This window comes from Felis catus, chromosome D1, assembly GCF_018350175.1.
Source record: "Felis catus isolate Fca126 chromosome D1, F.catus_Fca126_mat1.0, whole genome shotgun sequence".
Classification (NCBI taxonomy): Eukaryota; Metazoa; Chordata; class Mammalia; order Carnivora; family Felidae; genus Felis; species Felis catus.
In genome coordinates, this window is record NC_058377.1 from 64,828,299 (window position 1) to 64,850,705 (window position 22,407).

Consider the following 22,407-nt stretch of genomic DNA (forward strand, 5'->3'; position numbering starts at 1 on the left):
TATAATGATGTATGTCAACTAAACCTCAGTACAAAAGAAAGTACATCAACTAATGTATATAGACATATCTTTCAGGAAGCTTGGCAACAAAAGGAATGGAGAGGTCCTGAGAAGATGTGGGGGATGTGGGGCCAAAAGAAGGTCTTGTTTGTTTTAATGTGAGAGAGTATGGAAGGATTTAGATGCTGATAAAAAATCATCTGACACAGGAATCAGGTTAGAAATACAGGCAAGAGAGAGAAGTACCAGAGGAGAGAATTGAGCTGTGGATTGAGGCAGGATTCAAGGCAAAAGCAAAAGATTGGCCTTTGACAGGAGAATGGAGGGAACATCTTCCATCCATGCCTGAGGAAAGTGACAGGGTCATTTGGCAGAGCAAAGCGGGTCTGTGAGTTTTGTGGTTAGGTGAGGGTACTCATGTCTGGTGGTCCCTGGATTCTCTTTGAATGATGAGTAAGAGCATCTCCTAAGGGTGGGAGGGCTGCTGGTGAAGAGGGGAGAAGCCATAAGGGAGCAGCTTGGAGCCTCTTTTGTGCACCTCTCCCCCTATCTCCCCAAGGCCCCTCGTGCCCAGTGCTCAGTGAGTTCTGCCAGAATCCAGGAGAACAGGAAGGAATGGGAATTGGTCTCTCCCAGAGACTTAACCAAGCTGAGGCTAGAGACCAAAGCAAGACAGCAAAGAATCAAGCCCAAGAGATAAAATGGGAAAATGGAATGAGACATAGCCACATGCATAGCATGACACAAAAAACTGAGTCCACTAACTGAGAAGACTCTCAGACTGGCCTTCCCTAGAAGGATCCAAGTATGGAGATGATGGGTGAGGGATTGAAAGTCACACTGGAAGGAATAGAAATGAGATGTAAAAAGACTGGTTTTAATTGAAGGGTGGAGACAGGACATGAAATGAGGCAACCCTGTCTTGGCTGTGGGCAGAACTGAAACTGGAGCAATGGAATCCGAAAGGGAAGGGGTGGAGACAAAGAGACAGAGGCCAAGGGTGGAAACAGTCAGAAAAGAGATACAAAAGACAGAAGAGAGAAATAAGTGGATGAAACAGAAAGCTCGCTCTCTCTCTCTCTCTCTCTCACACACACACACATTTATACACTTATTCTGTAAAGAGGGTTTTTCTTAACAGCAAACTCTCAAGAAACAAGAGTAACTAGAAATATGTGTGGAGGGATTGAAGTCTCTGAGTCGAGCTACCAGAATTCCGTGCCTGCATTATAATCTTTCCTCACCCATGGAGGCAAATGCCAAGGCAAAGTTCAGTATACATCATTACCCCCTTGCTTCCAGGCCTGCCTAATAGAGGTAGGGGCTCCAACTCCAGACCATCCCTTCCATGCAAAGGCCCCTTGAAAAGGTGCCTTCTGGCCCCTATGGTGGTCACCATATTCTCTTTTATATTTTGGTCAGTTCTAACAAAGTTAGCATATGGGGTTGGTAAGTTTAAATGTCCTCTTGAGATCGACTCCATATAGCCATTTGGAAGTATCCATCTCTGCTATGAGAGGCTGCCTTTGTTCAACAGTACTCCCACATGGCCTTGGAGGAGAAGGAGAACTGCATTGTCCCCAGTGACTTGGCAACTGCTAGCAAGATGGCGGTCAGAAAAACAGGGAGGCTGGCAAAGTACATGCACAAATCAGAATGGGAAATATCAGAGCTAGAACATTTCAAAGTCCTTGTATCATTGGTACAGCTATTTAAACTCAAAACAAATGAGTTAAAATGCATAGTAACTTTGGCACCTGTGTGCTGCTGGAACACCACCACTCCATCAGTCAGGGAGTTGATGTTGAGGAGAATAACTATAATGGCTTCCAGTGCTTTGACAAAACTTCAGATGTATACCCTTCTGGCCAAGCCTCTGCAATTCCATACTGTTAGAGCATTCATTGTATCCCTTTGGGGTTCCACTCTTTTTTAAGTTTGTTGTGCCTGAACCACAAAAAGAAGCATATATGGATTTCTACAGAAATTTTGATTCCATGAAAGATTTTGAGATGAAGAAGGCAGGTGTCTTTCAGAGTGCAAAATGATATTGGAATATAAAGGTTTTATTTGGATTGAATTCCATAGAAGTTTGTCACTGACCTGTAATCCTTAACTATGAAATATGAATATTGTACACTAAGGAATCACTTCCCTTGATAAGTAATTAACAAATAAGAAAAGAAAATGCATGGCAAAATCAAAAATAATAATTAAAATGCTAAAATTAGAATGTGTTTCTTAACTAGCAGAAGAACCTTAAGAAAACACAATCAGACAAATAACCACATTATAAGGCCAAATAGAAGTTAAAAAAAGAAAATGGAAAGTGTAACAAAAATAAACAATAAAATGTTAGAGGGGAGCCTGCGTGGTTCAGTCAGTTAAGCGCCTGTTGAAGCCCCATGTCAGGCTCTATGAGGACAGTTCAGAGCCTGGAGCCTACTTCAGATTCTGTGTCTCCCTTTGTCTATGACCTCCTCCGCTTGTGCTCTGTATGTCTGTCTCTCTCTCAAAAATAAACATCAAAAAATTAAAAATATAATAAAATGTTAGAAATTAACCCAAATAATAGACTAGGTATGGGAATCCAAAGAATTCAAATGTGAGCAGTTGGATTTTTTAAATATTTAGGTATATGCTATTTACAAGAGATCCTCCTAAAACATAAAGACATGGAATTCTTGAAATCAAAAGAATGGAAAAAAGATATATAAGAATACACTTATCAAGGGAAATCTGGTATAGCTATATTTATGGAATTCAAAAACTAGAAGAATTAAAGAGTATATTACTTAGTCAACCCATATATATTTTAAATAAACCATAATTTTTTTAAGGATACTCAGTATACATTTTTAATTTTTTTTCAGTATATGAAATTTATTGTCAAATTGGTTTCCATACAACACCCAGTGCTCATCCCAAAAGGTGCCCTCCTCAATACCCATCACCCACCCTCCCCTCCTCAATACCCATCACCCACCCTCCCCTCCCCTCCCTCCCTCCCTCCCACCCACCCCCCCCCCATCAACCCTCAGTTTGTTCTCAGTTTTTTTTTTTCAACGTTTTATTTATTTTTGGGACAGAGAGAGACAGAGCATGAACAGGGGAGGGGCAGAGAGAGAGGGAGACACAGAATCGGAAACAGGCTCCAGGCTCTGAGCCATCAGCCCAGAGCCTGACGCGGGGCTCGAACTCACGGACCGCGAGATCGTGACCTGGCTGAAGTCGGACGCTTAACCGACTGCGCCACCCAGACGCCCCTGTTCTCAGTTTTTAAGAGTCTCTTATGCTTTGGCTCTCTCCCACTCTCTTTTTTTTTTTTTTCCTTCCCCTCCTCCATGGGTTTCTGTTAAGTTTCTCAGGATCCACATAAGAGTGAAACCATGTGGTATCTGTCTTTCTCTGTATGGCTTATTTCACTTAGCATCACACTCTCCAGTTCCATCCACGTTGCTACAAAGGGCCATATTTCGTTCTTTCTCATTGCCATGTAGTACTCCATTGTGTATATAAACCACAATTTCTTTATCCATTCATCAGTTGATGGACATTTAGGCTCTTTCCATAATTTGGCTATTGTTGAGAGTGCTGCTATAAACATTGGGGTACAAGTGCCCCTATGCATCAGTACTCCTGTATCCCTTGGGTAAATTCCTAGCAGTGCTATTGCTGGGTCATAGGGTAGGTCTATTTTTAATTTTCTGAGGAACCTCCACACTGCTTTCCAGAGTGGCTGCACCATAAATAAACCATAATTTTTAAGCAAATGATGTTACACACAAATTCAGGTGAATAGTCACTTATCAGGGTGGGTCGGGAAGGCAATGAGATCTTGGGCATGAGAAATAGGTATATGTAAAGCAGCAGTGCTGGATCCGACCCATACCAGCTCTTGAAAGCCAGTTGGCAAATTTTCAGGAATTTTGAGAGCCAGTTGTTAAATTTTGAGAGCCAGTAGCTTGAAATCAACCATGATAGGAATATCTATACTATGGAAATTGATAACAAAACTAGGGTCACTTTTTTTAAGGGAGCTGGTTGTTAAACATTTACTAGCATACCACTGAATGATAATATGCTAATACTCATGATAATATTACCTATTATAATGTTCTAATTTTCATAGTAATAAATTCTATTGTATATAATTCTATTTTAATAAATTCATATTCTAATATATTAATTCATAATACTACTGTTGATAATGTTCTAATCCTTGGTTTGGGTTGTAGGTTCTGTTCATCATTTTAAAAAATGAATGAATGTTCTAGTTCTTGGTTTGGATAATAAGTCCCGTTCATTACATTATTTAAAAAATAATGAGTGCCTCTTCCGGGGACGGCGTCTGTAGGCATTCAGAATGGTCCAGCATTTGACATACCGTCATAGGCTGTCCTACAACAGCCTCTAACAACACTAGGCTGTCCTGAACCCCGGGTAATAGAATCGTTTACCTTTATACCAAGAAGGTTGGGAAAGCACCAAAATCTGCATGTGGCGTGTGCCCAGGCCGACTTCGAGGAGTTCGTGCTATGAGACCTAAAGTTCTTACGAGGCTGTCCAAAATGAAAAAACATACCAGCAGGGCCTACGGTGGTTCCATGTGTGCTGAGTGTGTTCGTGACAGGATCAAACATGCATTCCTTATTGAGGAGAAGAAAATCATTGTGAAAGTGTTGAAGGCACAAGCACAGAGTCAGAAAGCTAAATAAAGAAATGAAGCTTTTTTGAGTAATAAAACAATCAAAGGCAAAAAATAATAAAAAAATAAAAAATAATGAGTGAATGAATGAATGGAACTAAAAAAGCGGTTCATGAATGAACCCAAGTGTCATGAACCAAAGAGTATGATTATTACAATTCTGTATACCTGCGATAGAAAAAAGAGCACTAAGTTTCTGGAGGACATCAAGTATCAAAAGAACCTCCACTAATGAGTGTGGTCCATGGACACCTGAAAAGAACCACCTCACTTTCAAAGCAACACACCAGATGCAAGAATGAGAAGATGGGCACATCTAGCCCAATGGAGGTGATTCTTCTTGGCTCCTTCACTGAGAGAGCCTCTCAAAGGTCAGCTCTGGGCTACAACACTGGCCCAGGCAGGGTAGACTTATGTCTCCTGTGATATTCACAGAAAGATCTGGGGCCACCCTAAAGTCTCCTTTCCTGAAGTTACAAGCAACAGCCATATGGTCATGGTTCTTGGGCCAGGCAAGACCCAGCCCCTAGGCGTAGCTTAGGCAAGAAGGGCAGAAAAGACCCACAGCTAATATCATCCTCAATGGGGAAAAACTGAGAGTTTTCCCCCTAAGGTCAGGGACACAACAGGGATGTCCACTCTCACCACTGTTGTTCAGCACAGTGTTGGAAGTCCTAGGCTCAGCAATCAGACAACAAAAAGAAATAAAAGTCATCCAAATTGGCAAGGAAGAAGTCAAACTTTCATTCTTCACCAATGACATGATACTCTATGTGAAAAATCCAAAGGACTCCACCAAAAAACTGCTAGAACTGATCCATGAATTCAGCAAAGTCACAGGATATAAAAATCAACATACAAAAATTGGTTGCATTTCTATACACCAATAATGAAGCAACAGAAAGAGAAATCAAAGAATCAATCCCATTTACAATGCACCACAAACCATAAGATACCTAGGAATAAACATAACCAAAGAGGTAAAAGATCTGTGCTCTGAAAACTATAGAATTCTTATGAAATAAGTTGAAGAAGACACAAAGAAATGGAAAAACATGCTATGCTCATGGATCAGAAGAACAAACATTGTTAAAATATCAATACTACCCAAAGCAATCTACACGTTCAATGCAATTCCTATCAAAATAACACCAGAATTCTTCACAGAGCTGAAACAATTCTAAAATTTGTATGGAACCAGAAAAGATCCCAATAGCTAAAGCAATCCTGAAAAAGAAAACCAAAGCTGGAGGCATCACAGTTCCAGTCTTCAAGCTGTATTACAAAGTTTGAATCATCAAGACAGTATGGTACTGGCACAAAACCACATAGATGAAAGGAACAGAATAGAGAACCCAGAAATGGACCCACAAATGTATGGCCAACTAATCTTTGACAAAGTGGGAAAGAGTATCCAATGGAATAAAGACAGTCTCTTCAGCAAGTGGTGCTGGGAAAACTGGACAGCGACATGCAGAAGAATGAACCTGGACCACTTTCTTACTCCATACACAAAAATAAACTCAAAATGGATGAAAGACCTAAATGTAGGACAGGAAGCCATCAAAATCCTAGAGGAGAAAACAGGCAGCAACATTTTTTACCTCAGCTGTAGCAACTTCTTACTAGACATGTCTCCAGAGACAAGGGAAACAAAAGCAAAAATGAACTATTGGGACTTCATCAAGATACTAATCATCTGCATAGCGAAGGAAATGATCAACAAAACTAAAAAGCAACCAACAGAATGGGAGAAGATATTTGCAAATGACATATCAGATAAAGGGTTAGTATCCAAAATCTATAAAGAACTTATCAAACTCAGGACACCTGGGTGGCTCAGTCAGTTAAGCGTCTGACTTCACCTCAGGTCAAGATCTCAAGGTTTGTGAATTCCAGCCCATCAGGCTCACTGCTGTCAGCTCAGAGCCCGCTTTGGATCCTCTGTCCCCCTCTCTCTGCCCCTCCCCTGCTCTCTCTCTCTCTGTCTCTCTCTCTCAAAAATAGATAAACATTTTTTTTTTAAAAAAAGAACTTATCAGGGGCGCCTGGGTGGCGCAGTCGGTTAAGCGTCCGACTTCAGACAGGTCACAATCTCGCGGTCCGTGAGTTCGAGCCCCGCGTCAGGCTCTGGGCTGATGGCTCAGAGCCTGGAGCCTGTTTCCGATTCTGTGTCTCCCTCTCTCTCTACCCCTCCCCTGTTCATGCTCTCTCTCTCTGTCCCAAAAATAAATAAACGTTGAAGAAAAAATTAAAAAAAAACTTATCAAACTCAACACCAAAAAAACAAATAATCCAGTGAAGAAATGAGCAAAAGACATGAACACTTTTCCAAAGAAGACATCCAGATGGCTAAGAGACACATGAAAGAATGCTCAACATCACTCCTCATCAGGGAAATACAAATTAAAACCACAATGAGATACCACCTTACACCTGTCAGAGTGGCTAAAATTAACAACTCAGGAAACAACAGATATTGGTGAGGATGCAGAGAAAGGGAAACACTTTTGCAGTGCTGGTAGGAATGCAAACTGGTGCAGCCACTCTGGAAAACAGTATGGAGGTTCCTCAAAAAGCTAAAAATAGAACTACCCCATGACCTGACAATTGCACTACTAGGAATTTATCCAAAGATACAAAAATGCTGATTTGAAGAGGTACATGTCCCCCAGTGTTTATAGCAGCACTATCAGCAATAGACAAATTATGGAAACAGACCAAATGTTCATCAACTGATGAATGGATAAAGAAGAAGTGAAACACACACACACACACACACACGAATTATTACTCAGCAATCAAAAAGAATGAAATCTTGCCATTTACAATGACGTGGATGGAACTAAAATGTATTATGCTAAGCGAAATAAGTCCATCAGAGAAAGATAAATATTTCACCCATATGTGGAATTTAAGAAACAAAACAGATAAACATAGGGGAAGGGAAGGAAAACGAAGATAAAAACAGAGAGGGAGGAAAACCACAAGAGACTCTTAAGTACAGAGAACAAACTGAGGGTTGCTGGAGGGGTGTTGGGTGGGGGAATGGGTTTAAATGCATGATAAGCATTCAGGAGGGCACTTGTTGGGATGAACACTAAGTGTCATATGTAAGTTATGAATCACTAAATTCTACTCCTGAAACCATTATTACACTATAAATTAAATAAAATTTAAATAAGAATTTTTAAAGGGCAGAAAACACCAGCAACTCTCTGTGATTTCCTGTCCCCCACCTTGGCATGAAGTCAAGGGGGTTGGCCAGGCCCACTGCGACTAGAATCTGAAGAATCTGGAGAGGCAGAAATTAAGGATGAGCTGAGAATAGCAAGCCAGAGAAAGAAGCTCTAGTGACCAAAACCAGGTGGAGGGAGGGAAGACCAGAAGCAAGTGTAGAAATTAAGATATGGATATCAGAAAATCAGAGAACTAAGAAAATAGCATGCCTAGCCAAGTAGTCAAGAATGAACTGGAGACAGGCAAATCTCACGTGTGACGAGTTGCCTGATCAGGCTGGCTTTTGACAGGGTAACCAGTTGGTGGGGCCAGGTTCCCTCCAAAACAGAGAACATTTGCCATGCAGGGAGGCAGGTATGAGGCTTGAGGTCTGTGACACTGTTGTTTTCAAACTGTGGCCATGCTCCTCACCACCTCAGTCTGAAAGGGCATCCAGGCAGAGAGCCTTAACTGTGTAGAAGTCTAGCATAGCAAAGGAGCATCCTGGCACTAGTGGGTGGAGCCTGCGTAAGGTGCACAACTTCCTGAAACCTGCTGGCAGTGAGCAGAGACAAACTGTAGGAGGCAGCCTACCAGCCTGCCTGTGCCAGGCCCAGTCTGCAGAAGGATCTGGTCGGCCACCAAGGTATGGTTCCTGTACTGCCCTGCCTCAATAAGTCCCAAGTCATACCTGCAGCGCTGAGCGAGCTTCGGGCTCCCCCTTGCGGCCTTCCCGTAGTTGGAGCTGTAGTCAGACCTCCCTTCACTCCAGCCACTCATTGAAGAGGTGGAATGGGTTTATCAAGCTACAGTCCCCAATTTTAACATGAGCCTGTAGCTATGACCTTCTTTTCAGGAAGGACTATCAAGCATATTCCTCAGGATGACCAGGATCCCAGGTGTGATGGTTAATTTTATGTGTCAATTTGACTAGGGCACAGGATCTCCAGATATTTGGTCAAACATTACTGTAGGTGTGTCTTTTGGATAGGTTTAACATTTAAATTGATAGGCTGAATTAAACAGAATGCGATCCCTAATGTTGCTGGACCTTGTCCAATCAGTGAAAGGCCTGCATAGAACAAAGAGCTGATCCCCACCTGGAATAAGAGGGAACTTCATCTGCCTGAGGGTTTGAGCAGGACATTGGTCTTTTCTAGCCTTCAGATTCAAGCTGAAACATAGGCTCTGCTTGGGTCTTGAGTCGGCCGGCTTTTGGACTAGAACTACATATTGGCTCTCTTGGGTCTCCAGCTTGTTAAGTAAATATCTTAGGACTTCCTAGCCTCTATAATCACATGAGCCAATCCCTTATTTAAATATATGTATATATTTAGGGATGCCTAGGTGGCTCAGTTGGTTAACTGTCCGACTTTGGCTCAGGTCATGATCTCATGGTTAGTGGGTTCGGGCCCCGTGACAGGCTCTGTGCTAACAGCTCAGAGCCTGGAGCCTGCTTCGGATTCTGTGTCTCCTTCTCTCTCTGCACCTTCCCCACTCACACTCTGTCTCTCTCTCTCAAAAATAAAACAAACATTAAAAAAATTATATATATATAATTTTAACATATATATTTATTTATATTTATACATATTTAAAATATATTATATATACATATACTATACTATATGCATATTATATATACATATACTATACTATACTATAATATATAATATACATAGTATATTATATGTATATTATATATGTATGGCATGCCTGGGAGGCTCAGTTAGTTCTAAGTGTCCAACTTCTGCTCAGATCATGATCTCACAGTACATGAGTTCGAGCCCCACATTGGGCTCCCTGCTGTCAGTGCAGAGCCCGCTTCAGATCCTCTGTCCCTCTCTGTCTCTACCCCTCACCCATTCACTCTCTCTCTCAAAAATAAAAAAATAAAATAAACATTATATATATATATGTATATATATCCTGACCAGTATGCTATGTGCACAACACAATTCTCATATTCAAGGGAACAGCTCATTTTTCTCTCTCCCCATGCCTTCTGCCCTTTCATAATGAACTTAGGCCTCAGAGTTTCTATTCATAGGGTTCAGCCTGCCTGGATCCCTCAGTCAGTGATTGAAAAGTCAGCATCCTGGATGTATGTACTTCCTTATCCTAGCTGGTCAGCATTCCTAGGAAGGCCATGCCAATGATCTCTCCCTGCCTGCCTCTTAGCCATGTGGCTGGAGAAAAAATACAAAAGCTAACCAGATCCTTGAGGTCTCCAGGCTTAGCTGGGCTCTCTCATAATTGATCAATGCCTTTAATGACTCACTCTTGGCCCCTCTTCCACTGCCAAAGACTGAGTCCCACCCTTGCACTTCCATTCTCAACAGATCACCATGGCTTCACTTCCCTGAGAAAACTGTCACTTGACAGGAGGTCCTGCAACTTCCCTTCATTCCCCAATTCAAAGTGTCTGATTCTTTTTTAAAAAAATTTTAATGTTTACTTATTTTTGAGAGAGAGAGAGAAAGAGCATGTGTAAGGCAAGGAAGGGGTAGAGACAGAGGAAGACACAGGATCCGAGGCAGGCTCTACACTGACAGCAGACAGCCCAATGCGGGGCTTGAACTCATGAACAATGAGATCATGACCTGAGCTGAAGTTCAACGCTCAACCAACTGAGCCACCCAGGTGCCCCATGTCTGATTCTTCACCCACCCCTTTCTCTTTTCCTTCCAGAGAGAAAGGTCTTCAGGACATTGACATCAAGGTAAAGTTCTTGGTGATGAAGTATCCACAACCAACTCAAGTAAGCGGATAGAGGTCCCAAGGGTCAGTTCGGAGCAACAACACCTCTTCATCACAGGTGATTCTCTCCTCTGGCCTTCTTCCCATGGGATGATCTCAGGGGATCAGCCCTTGCTAAGGCAGATCCACTAGCATCCATAAGGGAGGCCACAGCCTGGGGCAGCCTCTCTTGCATGTCCCTCACTCTATGCAAGAACATCTCTTTCATCTAGACTTCTCCATTCAGGTCCTCTTTCCTCCCTTCTTTCATTAGATGGTTCTTCTCACATGTGTATTCAATCTTTCTCTTTCCTCTAGATCTTCACCCTTAGTTTAAAGTACTTAAAACTCTTCCAGTCCAGGGGACTGAGAAGTGTCCCCTTCTCAGTCCTATTGTTCCCCTCTGCTACTGCCTTAAATGTCTCCTCTCCTTTCCACCAATTCTCTTGAGAGAGCAGCCAGCACTCACTGCCATCAGTTCCCACTGACCATTCTCTCCCACCTGAATTCTGATTTCCATGCCCACCCCACCATCAATTCCTCGAATACTGTTCTGCTAGAGTTGTTAAAGATCCCAGTTACAAAATCCAAGCCTCGAGGTGCCTGGGTGGCTCAGTCAGTTGAGCGTCCGACTTCAGCTCAGGTCATGATCTCACAGTCAGTGAATTCAAGCCCCGCATCGGGCTCTGTGCTGACAGCTCAGCCTGGAGCCTGCTTCAGATTCTGTGTCTCCCTCTCTCTCTGCCCCTCCCCCACTCATGCTCTGTCTCTCTCTGTCTTAAAAATAAATAAAGCATTAAAAAAAAAATCCAAGTCTCTTTTCAATCCTCCTCTGATAGGCTGTTCACCTGTGTTTAGGGGAATTAAAAGAAAGAACATATGTCTGCCCAGAATATTGACAGGGGAGCTGGATCATATAAATTCTAATTACGGAACATAGTTCCAAGAGAAAGCAGCTCTTGGACATGAGAGTAAGGGCTGAGAAGTCCAACCTCACCCACCCACCTTGCCAACTAGCTGCCAGTACTTGACCTAATTAAGGGAGTTGATTGGTTTCCTAACAGGCAGATATTATCATTCCCATTGTACTGAGAAGGAAACTAAGACTCAGAAAAAATTATAGATTGCCCAAAGTTACATAGTACACTAGAATCAGAGCTCCTCCCATTACATAGCAGTGATAATAGCTACCACTTAATAATAATAACTGCTGGGGGTGCCTGGGTGGCTCAGTCGGTTAAGCATCTGACTTCAGTTCATATCATGATCTCAGGGTTCATGAGTTCCAGCCCCACATCAGGCTCCCTGCTGTCAGTGCAGAGCCTGGTTCTGATCCTCTGCCACCATCCCCCGCCCCTCCCCCACTTGTGTTTTGTCTCTCTCAAAATAAATAAACTTTAAAATAATAATAATAATAATAATAACTGCTGTATATCAGGCATATGCTGAGAGATTTACAGAGGGTTCCTCATTTAACCCTCTCCCAAGTATCTCCACCTGATCACACTACAGTTCTGCTTGGATGTCTAATAAACATCTCAAGGATGACACCTCCCAAATTGAACTTGGGATCTTTTCCAAAAAAACTGCTCCACTTGTAGCTTTTACTATCTCAACTGGTGACAACTCCTTCATACTAGTTGTTCAGCACACACACAAAAATGGAGTCATCCTTGACTCTTCTCTTTCATACCTCACACACAATTCCTCAGAAAATCCTGTTGTCTCTATCCCCAAAATACGTCCCTAGTCTACCAACCTGTCACCACTTCCACTGCTACTGGCCTGGTTCCCACCACCGTCACCTCTCACTTAGGCTACCTGCTAATCTCCTAAAAAGTCTTCTTGCTCTTTCTCTCTCACCCTCCTCTCCTCAACAACCACCTCTCCCTGGCCCATTCTATTCTTCTCAAAACATCCAGAATGATCCTTTTAAAACTAAGACTGATCATGGCCTTCCCCTGCTCCAAACCCTGCAATGGCTCCCCTCCTCTCTCAGAGTAAAAGTCAAAATCCTTATCATGGCTTAGTACGTCCTTAATGATCTGCTCCGCAACTCCTATTCAAGGGTCCATCTCTGCTATTCCCCATCATGATCTGAACACACCAGCCACCAAATAGTCTTCTCACATACTCCAGGCCTGCTCCTGTCTTTAAAGCCTTTGCATTGCTGTTCCTTCGACCTGAAGGCTCTTCTCCCCAATTATAGCCACCCCCTTCACCTCCTTCAATCAACTCAAACCTTGCATTCTCATTGTGACCTACCCTAGCTTCTGATTCCCCCTTACTCCCCGCTAATTTTTCCTTTTTCATAGTTCTCATTATCTTCTAACATATTATATAATGTACTTATTTGTCTCCCTCCACTAGATGGTGCATTTTGGGAGAACAACAATCCTTGTTTCATTCATTGATATATCCCAAGGGACTAAAACAGCATCTGGCACATATTCAAACGGCTGAATAGAATAAGCCACCGCATTGTCTTCTTATGACTCTGTCAAGAAGTGCCGTTAAAGGCACTTTACCATTCACTATCCTGGGGTGCTGGGTGGCTAAGTCAGTTGAGTTTCCAATTTCCACTAGGTCGTGATCTCACGGTTGAAGAATTCGACCGCCTCCGCTCTGCGCTGACAGCTCAGAGCCTGGAGCCTGTTTGGATTCTGTGTCTCCCTCTCTCCCTCTCCCCTGCTCCCGCTCTCTCTCTCTCTCAAAAATGAATAAACATTAAAAAAAATTTTTTTTTAATTCACTGCCTTTTTTAAGTCTGAAAACAGGAATTACAACCCATTCTCCGCTCTCTGGGTCCATCTGGCGGCAGCTGCGCAGACTGAGCTGTTTCCCTTTCTCAGCGGGGGTCCCAAGTTTGCTCGGAACTATTTAGCTCGCCTCTCACTGAGTGCTCATGGGACAGAAATTAAAGAGCACAAACTCAGCAGGAAATTGTAGTGCCGTGAGAAACATCATCAGTGACCAACAGGCACAAAGATCTGGTTCACGTGGTGCATATTCAGCCTATCGTGCCCCTAATATTCTTCTACTCACTCCCTTCGGTTCCTGGCTCCTTCTTTCTCGACAAGATGGCTACACCGGCAGCACCGGCGAGTGCGTCTGCCGCCACTCCAGCTCCAGCCGCAGCTCCAGCCGCGGCCTCACCCTCAGTCCCAGTCCCGTCCCCAACCCCAGCCTCAGCGCCAGCCCCGTCTCCGGCTCCAGCGCCGGTTCCGGCTCCAACGCCGGCTCCAGCCTCATCCTCAGACGCGGCGGCTGCAGCGGCTACGACCGCGGCTCCGGGCCAGACCTCGGCCTCAGCGCCGGCCCCAGCGCAGACCCCTGCTCAGTCACTGCCCGGTCCTGCTCTTCCAGGCCCCTTCCCCGGCGGCCGTGTGGTCCGGCTGCACCCGGTCATTTTGGCCTCCATCGTGGACAGCTACGAGCGACGCAACGAGGGCGCTGCCCGAGTTATCGGCACCCTGCTGGGTGAGTGGTCAGACACAATCGTCTGAATCTTCTTCCTCCCACCTCCTTTTTCTCTTGTTCCCCTCCCTTCCCATCCCCATTGACCTCTTACCTATTCTTCCATGCCACCTTCCTGCCGCGACTTACCTCCTTAAGGAACTTGAACTTCCCTGCCACATTTCTGTCACTTCAGGTGGTATAAAATACGTAAGCAGTAGTTAGTTATTGAATAAAAACCGTATGCGGAATGATTTACATTTTATTTTTAATCTGCCCAGTAGCATTTCAGGCCAAGTGTGACCAAAAATGAGTTCAGATGCTGAGTAGGAAGTCAGAAACATTTGACTCCCTAAACCCAATGACCACGTTTTCCCCCCTTTCCTACGGACTAAATTTCTTTATTTTCTCGGTGTTTACAAAGACATTTTTAACCACTTGAGAAAGGAGTGGGGAGATCTGTAAAAAGACATCCCTTTGAACAAGTAAACCGGTTTGTCAGAAACTCGTTTAGGGCTTCAATAATCCTGTTTTCCTAAACGTTTGAGCCTGATCTTTTTAACTTATTTGTTTATTTTTATTTATCTTTTTAATTTACATCTAAGTTAACATATAGTGCAACAATGATTACACGAGTAGATTCCTTAATGCCCCTTACCCATTTAGCTCATCCTCCCTCCCGCAACCCCTCCAGTAACCCTCTGTTTGTCTGCCATATTTAAGAGTCTCATATGTTTTGTTTCTCTCCCTGATGTTATATTATTTTTGCTTCCCTTCATTTATGTTCATCTCTTTTGTATCTTAAAGTCCTGATAATGAGTGAAGTCATGTGATATTTGTCTTTCTCTGACTAATTTCACTTAGCATAATACCCTCCAGTTCCATCCATGTAGTTGCAAATGGTAAGATTTCATTCTTTTTGATTGCTGGGTAATACTCCATTGTATGTATATAGGGGTGTATACATCTTCTTTATCCATTCATCCATTGATGGACATTTGGGCTCTTTCCATACTTTGGCTATTGTTGATAGTGCTGCTATAAACATTGGGGTACATGTGCCCCTTTGAAACAGCACACCTGTATCCTTTGGATAAATACCTAGTAGCACAGTTGCTGGGTCCTAGGGTAGTTCTATTTTTAACTTTTTGAGGAACCTCCATACTATTTTCCAGAGTTAAGCCTGATCTTCTATCCATTAGTCTCCCTAATATGTTAAAGTAATTTGTAAAATGGAGAAGCACTAGAGGGAGATTACTGATAATATGCCTCTTTCTCTGGGTACTGCTGATCCCATCAAATTCATTTTCATTCCATCTTTGTCCCCAATTTTAGATACCTTTGTGACATGTAATAGTTCTTCCACCATAGAAGACAATTGGTGTATTGCAAAGAAGACAAGATTGTAGGTAGATTGCACCAAATATTAACCGTGTGCCTTGGAACAAATTACCTAAAGTCTAGTTCTGTCGGGGGCGGGGGAGGGGGGGCTACTTAGACTTGGGCTTTGCAAGAGCAAAATCATTACCAAGAGCATCTAACTGCTGGGACACATGAGCTACAAAACAGCCATTAGTTGCCATCCTCCACATCAGGGCTCTACCCCGGCAACACACAAACATAGTCTCTCTTTACTTATTTTTGAAGGTTTAGCATTTTACAGGAACTTCAACTGATCCATTATCTTCCAAACATTGCCAAAGTTTTTCTGAAACCAAGACTTTGTATTCTCTTTGCCACAAGTGCCTTCCCTGATCTCCCTCATTTGTTCCAAGTTCCTCTCATCTTCCAGGTTCCCAGGAAAAGTGTTAATTAAGTATCAGTCCTTCATCCCATACCGCCACCCTCACCCCCACTCCTAACTTCCCAAAGTATAATAGCTTTCTGTAACCATGTCCTGCTTTGAGCTTCGGTAACAAATGATTTTTGCAACATTAACTTGGCACTTGACAAAGACTACTCTTTCAGCTGCACTGCCAAATTTTCCAAACTCACATGCGTGAGCTATTTAACTAAAGAAACAGTTCTCCACTGAGGGAGAGTGTTAAGTACCCCAGATACTATAGTGACCTTATTTAGTGACCTGTAATCTACATCTTAAGATTCTCTTCTGGACTGGGACCATGGTACAATGCTAGGTGGTTACAGGGATAGTACTTACTGAAAAATGAAACAGACTCTTCTTACTAGGAGCTTATATATTTTCTCAGACATTAATTCATGAAACATTTAATTTGGCTAAAAGAAGTCAGTGGTATCTTTTAAGTACCATAAAATTGTTTTAAATATTTGTAATTCAAAGTTTGATAAAACAACATCTACTCTAACCTTCAATTCAAGATGAAGATCTAGTCATTCAAATAATTAGAATACAATATGATAAATGCTCTAATAGAAGGTTATCATAGCAGCGTGGAAATATAGAAGACTCAAAACTGCTTCAGAAGTCTGAAATGGTCAAGTCTATTGAATGCTGATGAGAGGTCAAATAAGAGAAAAAGTATTTACCCACTGGGTTTGCGGACATAGTTTCACCTAAGGGAGCAAAAACCATAGTGAAGTGGAATTAAACAGACACAGGTGTGGGCAGCATTGTGGTCACTAGTACAGAGGGCAGGGCTTGAAGCCTGGTATGGGCAGTGCCAGTAGATTAGAAAAAAATGGAGAACCCAAGGGACCAGCAGTCTTAGGTCAAGAAACAAATGTAATGGGAGTAAGAGTATCAAAACTAGAATAGGAGTTTGTGGTAAAAGACTGATACTGATGTTTAAGGTTCACAGGTAGAAGGTTTCTGGATGGTGATGGGGCTAAGGTTATGACCATGGGACTAGATGACTGAAGGGAGGTACAGGTGAAGCTCCCTAACACTGTGCTTTGGGACTAGGCTACTGTATGGGTGCCCTGTGTAGACATTATTAGAATTTTCCACGTAGTTCTGCAGATTGAATTATAGGGAGAAAATCTAGAGGCTGAAAATGAAGGTCATAGAAAAAAGACCTGGAGTAGGACTGGTAGCAGGATGGAACAGATAAGCAAAAGAAGACCTTGTGAAGGAAGAATAGACCCCATATGTTGATGGCTAAAGCAAAGAGAGATCGCTTCAGAGCTTCAGCTCTCTGGAGAATCCTGGTCCCACTGATGCATATGGCTAACTTAGAATTTACGAATTCAATTTGTTCATTGACTTTGAGGAGGCCTCTGAAAGCATTTGGAAAGTGATCGGAGGCTGCCGAGTGCCCTAGGGTCTTGTAACACGTGGGCAATTCTCTCTCACAGGCACCGTTGACAAGCATTCAGTGGAGGTCACTAACTGCTTTTCAGTGCCACACAACGAGTCAGAAGATGAGGTGAGTGAGAGCTTGAGCTGCCACTGTGTGGTCTATAACTGTTCGTTTGCTAGGCTCTCCTTAAGGCTTCTCCTGCACAATACGTTGTGCTTCTATAACTAAAAGTTCAACAAAGAACCTTCTTTCTATGGGTATATACTTCCTGGGCCTCTTGTCTGCTGGGGTGGGCTCTGGTCCTTTTCATCCATTTTTTCTATGGGCTTCTAGCTTCTTAGCTTCCTTTTCTGCTTTTCTTCTAAGGTGGCTGTTGACATGGAATTCGCTAAGAACATGTATGAATTACACAAGAAAGTCTCTCCAAATGAGCTCATTCTGGGCTGGTAAGTTGGAGTTGGGGGAATGGAAAGTGTTGGTGATTGCCAAGGTTTTTTGCTACCAGGCTAGTTATTCTACTCCCTTTTGGAGACAGAGTATTGAAAGTGTATTACTTCAGGGATCTGTGAATTTAGTGTGTCTTGCTGGCAGTTCTAATCTCATGAGGCCAAGAATATTTACTTTGAATTGTAGCTTTTACTGAGTCAAGTATTTTTGCCTTGCTGATGACTTGTAATGTTTCAAGAGCTCTGAGTCAGCCTTTGATTTGAGTTAATACAGTTTTCAGTGTAGTCTTTTTGCATTTAGGTTGCACTGGAGGTAACGCTACCTAGAGACACCCATTTTACCCTTGTGTTTGGTATTAATGTTACATGTAGACTTGAATCCACAACTATGTTTCATTTTCCAGGTATGCTACAGGCCATGACATTACAGAGCATTCCGTGCTGATCCATGAGTACTATAGCCGGGAAGCCCCCAACCCCATTCACCTCACCGTGGACACGAGCCTCCAGAATGGCCGCATGAGCATCAAGGCCTATGTCAGGTGACCGGTGTCTTGGGGCACAAGGCCATAAAAGGCTGTCTGGTTCCTACCATGCCTGGATGACACCCACCTCCACCCCAAGCAGGTTTAATCCTTCAGTATATAACTCATTGCCTCATAAGGAAACCCATTCCTCCCTCTCAACAGTTATCGTTAGAAGGGTTTTACTCTGAAACAAAATTTGTCCCTCAAATATCCACTTGCTGATACCAGTTGTACCCCAGATTTCTACTTATTTCTCTTAACCAATTTCAGATGACAGACCTTTAGGTATTTGAGCAAACTGTCATGTTTTTCCCGTCATCGTTTCTATAAGCTAACTCTTCACGGTTCCTATAGCTGATCCTCGCTGGTATTTTGGTCGTGTTCACTGCTTTTCTGAGTAACCCTTTGTTAATCATTATTCCTGGATACACAGGACTCAGAGTCATACATATTAAAGGATGGCTGTCCTTTGTGACTACATCTATTACCCCAGGGTCGAGTACAGTTTTGGTGACAATAACATTATAGCATTGACACGTTGAGCTTGCAGGAAGTTAAAATTCCTGTTGACAGGGGAGGCATGCTGAAGAAGGGGCTGCTGGGAAAGTTGGAAGGATTATCTTTTCTGGTTAGAATGAAGGCATTTCTTAGCGTATCTCTTACGCTGTTTGATTTGGTGCACTTTCTGTGTGTGACATAATGTAACAGACTTTGGTCCAGGTGAAAATATATAGTTGACATAGTAAAGGCAGTCACCTTTAGTGAGATTTCTTAAAGCACCTAATCTAGTCTTGGTGGGCTAGAGTCAATTTGCTTTTTTCAGTGCTAATGAAGGGCACAGTCTCATAGAAGACCTATGGGTGGATATCTGGGCAGCCAGCTCCACAGGGAAATGCAGCGTCCTGTTTCATCACTCATATTGCAGTGAGTGAAACATTCATCTGAAGGGACCAAGTCAGATCTGCAGGCTGAGTCCCCTCTCGCAGGCCAGGCTTCATTGTGTGTGAAGTGAGCTAAAGGAAAAATGTGACTTGCTCCCATGAGACCTCAGGTTCAGGTGGTTTCAGCCTTGTCTCAGAACCTTGGAACCCATAACCTTGGTATGACTGCTTTCCCAGCCTGGACTAGACATGGAAGCCCTCTCCCAAGGCTATTTACTTACCTTGACTTCTCTCTCCCCAGCACTTTAATGGGTGTCCCTGGGAGGACCATGGGGGTGATGTTCACACCTCTGACCGTGAAATACGCGTATTATGACACTGAACGCATTGGAGGTGAGTAACCTTCCCATACCCTCTTTTGAGGTCTGACACTTTTCAGGGCACAGGGTAGCTGCTCTCTAACAAGAATGGAGGGCTTTGGGTAGGTTGAAGAGGAACCGTTGATCTAAAGTCTGTGATGATTAAAGTCACAATCGTTCTCCATTATAAATGAACTTCCAGGAATTATTTGTGCAATTAGAATGGGAAATTATCAGCACCAGAGGCTACGTGGCCATTCATATAAGACCAAAACCAGTGATTAAGCTCTAGCAGGAGGAAGAGAAGCAGCTAAGAGCAGAGCAGGGTTTCAGAGAAGTTGGCTGTATCCAGAGGGAAGTGGGAAAGTTAGAATGATTAGAGATAGTCTCTTCCCTGATGGAATGACTGAAATGTCTGTGCCTCTTCTATCCCCCAACCTGTTCCCACAGTTGACCTGATCATGAAGACCTGTTTTAGCCCCAACCGGGTGATCGGACTTTCAAGTGACTTGCAGCAAGTAGGAGGGGCATCGGCTCGCATCCAGGATGCCCTGAGCACAGTGTTGCAGTATGCAGAGGATGTGCTGGTGAGGAGGGGGAAGGCGAGAAAGGAGGAGGGCATAGATCTCCACTCCGAGATCTCTGAGAGGTGTACTGGTGAAGTGACAGTCCCTGGTGGTGAGAATTAACTGTGCCTCACTGAATCTTTGTTTGGTGCTTAGTCTGGAAAGGTGTCCGCTGACAATACTGTGGGCCGCTTCTTGATGAGTCTGGTTAACCAAGTACCCAAGATTGTTCCTGATGACTTTGAGACCATGCTCAATAGCAACATCAATGTAAGTGCCATCCCTGGGCTTCTGGGAGCTTGTGTCTTCCCCCACCTCAGCTCATGCACACAAATGTGAAGGGAGATGACCTAGAGGGGAACAGAGGAGAAAGGGCTTTGCCATTGGCCCCTTGCAGTCCAGGTTGGGAGGAAGGAAGAGGTGGTACATGTGTTTGGGGAGGTCTTCTGCCTTCTCTTCTTTGATTCCATTGTCTCAGGAACTGCTGATACTACTATGACTTGCTATCTAGATTCATGGTCAAAAGAAATGCTAAATTCAGAGGTTAACGAAAATGCAATTTCTTATTTTCCCCATCTGGGTTCACAGACTTCCCGCCCCCCATATCTTACCCCAGATCTTGGCTAAAGCACCCCACTTTTATAAGTGTATCAGTAAAGAAGAGAAAGTGTTCTCAAACATTTCATTCTTATCTTCCACCTTTGAGTCTTGGCTCAACCTCTTCTGAGCTGTTATTTATCCAGGACTGCCCTCTACCCAGTGTTCACCATGGAGCTGGCCAACCCCAGACTTTCTTCTCCCTTTCTGCCCAACCCCTCTCTTATTGTGGCTTCTTCCTCTTCCAGGACCTGCTGATGGTGACCTACCTGGCCAATCTCACGCAGTCACAGATTGCCCTCAATGAGAAACTTGTAAACCTGTGAATGGGCCCCAAGCAGCACTCCTGCCAATCTGGGCCACCCCAGGACTCAGAATGGAGTGTTGTAGGATGGTTTCCTTGTGGTTTGAGTCACACTGAGTCAGTCAACTGCTTGTGACTCTAAATAAACATAGCCTACCTTTTGTAAATGAATCCATCTTATATGAGTTTACTGCTGGGTGGAGGGAGAGCTCATGCAAAAACCAGGAAGTGAATACTTGGGTAGAAGTTGGTTGTGTGTTGGTGACTCGCCATCAGTAGTTGCACCCATAACCCAAGTCCAAGCCACTTTTCACCTGCCCCCAGACCAGACAGCCTTTGCACAGTGGTTTCACAGAGGTACTTTCTTCCCGCTCTTTTGCCTATGATTAGAACAAACTGGACCTTCAAAAAAACATTTTTGTCACTTCTCTTCCATAGTGCCTCACATGAATGACAGTACAAAATGTTGCCCTATGCACAATTAGGAGGACCTAGAGCATGTGTTGGTGGGTGAGTGGAGAGGAACAAAGGAGTGGGTACAAATCTCAGTCCTGGGACCCATGAGTACATGCTGGTGGGAAGAAAGTCTTCTGAGGATTAACTGCATTTTACCAAATTTTTCTTTTGGCTTTCAGTCTGGAAAGGTGTCCACTGGCAATACTCTGAACCATTTTTTGATGGATCATGTGGGGTTTCCACAGGAAGTGAAAAGGAGAATCCATGCAGAGAAAATAATTAAGAGAATTGAATGCTTGATCTGAACTGAAAGAGTAAAGAGTGTGGTCAGGGTCATAAACTACTTGAATAGTAGAATGGAGCTATTTGCCACTATGGTTTGGGGAGGCAAGTTTAGGATCTATAGCTTAAATTTAAAGAGATGTCCCCCAAACTGCAAACTCCTTCGGTACTATGTGTAACTTGAGAGCACCATCGGTGTGTTGGGCTCTGCCAATGGCTGAATCTAAGCAAAGACTAGATGTTTCCCAGGGATTTTGTAGACTTCAGGCAGCCCTTTCATCTGATTGCTGGAGTGTTCTGCCTGGCCACTGCGAAATACCTTAGGTTGAGAAGAAGTGGGTCATTATTCAGGGACTTAGGGTTATGTTATGTGTTGGAGTGGAAAGGTAAATGAAAGCAAGTGGGTATCAAAAAGGCCCAGATTGTAATTCTGTTTCTGAGACATGTGACAAGTTCTGGGGGTCAAAAGCTATGAATACTAATGATACATTTTTACACGTAGGCATGAAATGACGATAGTTATGCCAAATTGTGAGGTTAAAAATAGCATGCACAATGGGAAGAGGGTTGATCAGAGTTCAGAGTGTGTTCTATTTTTGGGGTGGGTGGTTAATACCAACTTCAGTTTTTTTTAAATATGCATGAT

General features: G+C 43.3%; 2 protein-coding genes across 2 annotated transcripts; both read left to right on the forward strand.

The window, feature by feature from the left end:
• The first annotated feature begins 4,351 nt into the window (after positions 1 to 4,351).
• On the forward strand, positions 4,352 to 4,787 carry LOC109492345 (60S ribosomal protein L34-like). The gene is given in 2 exon segments (XM_045038136.1): positions 4,352 to 4,407; positions 4,409 to 4,787. Coding segments are annotated over 2 exon segments (351 nt in total). The 5' UTR covers positions 4,352 to 4,366; the 3' UTR covers positions 4,719 to 4,787.
• Positions 4,788 to 13,709: 8,922 nt separating this feature from the next.
• EIF3F (eukaryotic translation initiation factor 3 subunit F) lies at positions 13,710 to 21,194 on the forward strand. Its single transcript, XM_003992973.5, has 8 exons — positions 13,710 to 14,146; positions 17,399 to 17,469; positions 17,710 to 17,789; positions 18,194 to 18,331; positions 19,499 to 19,590; positions 20,007 to 20,143; positions 20,279 to 20,392; positions 20,968 to 21,194. Exons 1-8 carry the CDS (start codon positions 13,747 to 13,749, stop codon positions 21,043 to 21,045), a joined length of 1,110 nt encoding a protein of 369 aa, XP_003993022.1. The 5' UTR covers positions 13,710 to 13,746; the 3' UTR covers positions 21,046 to 21,194.
• Positions 21,195 to 22,407: the final 1,213 nt, after the last annotated feature.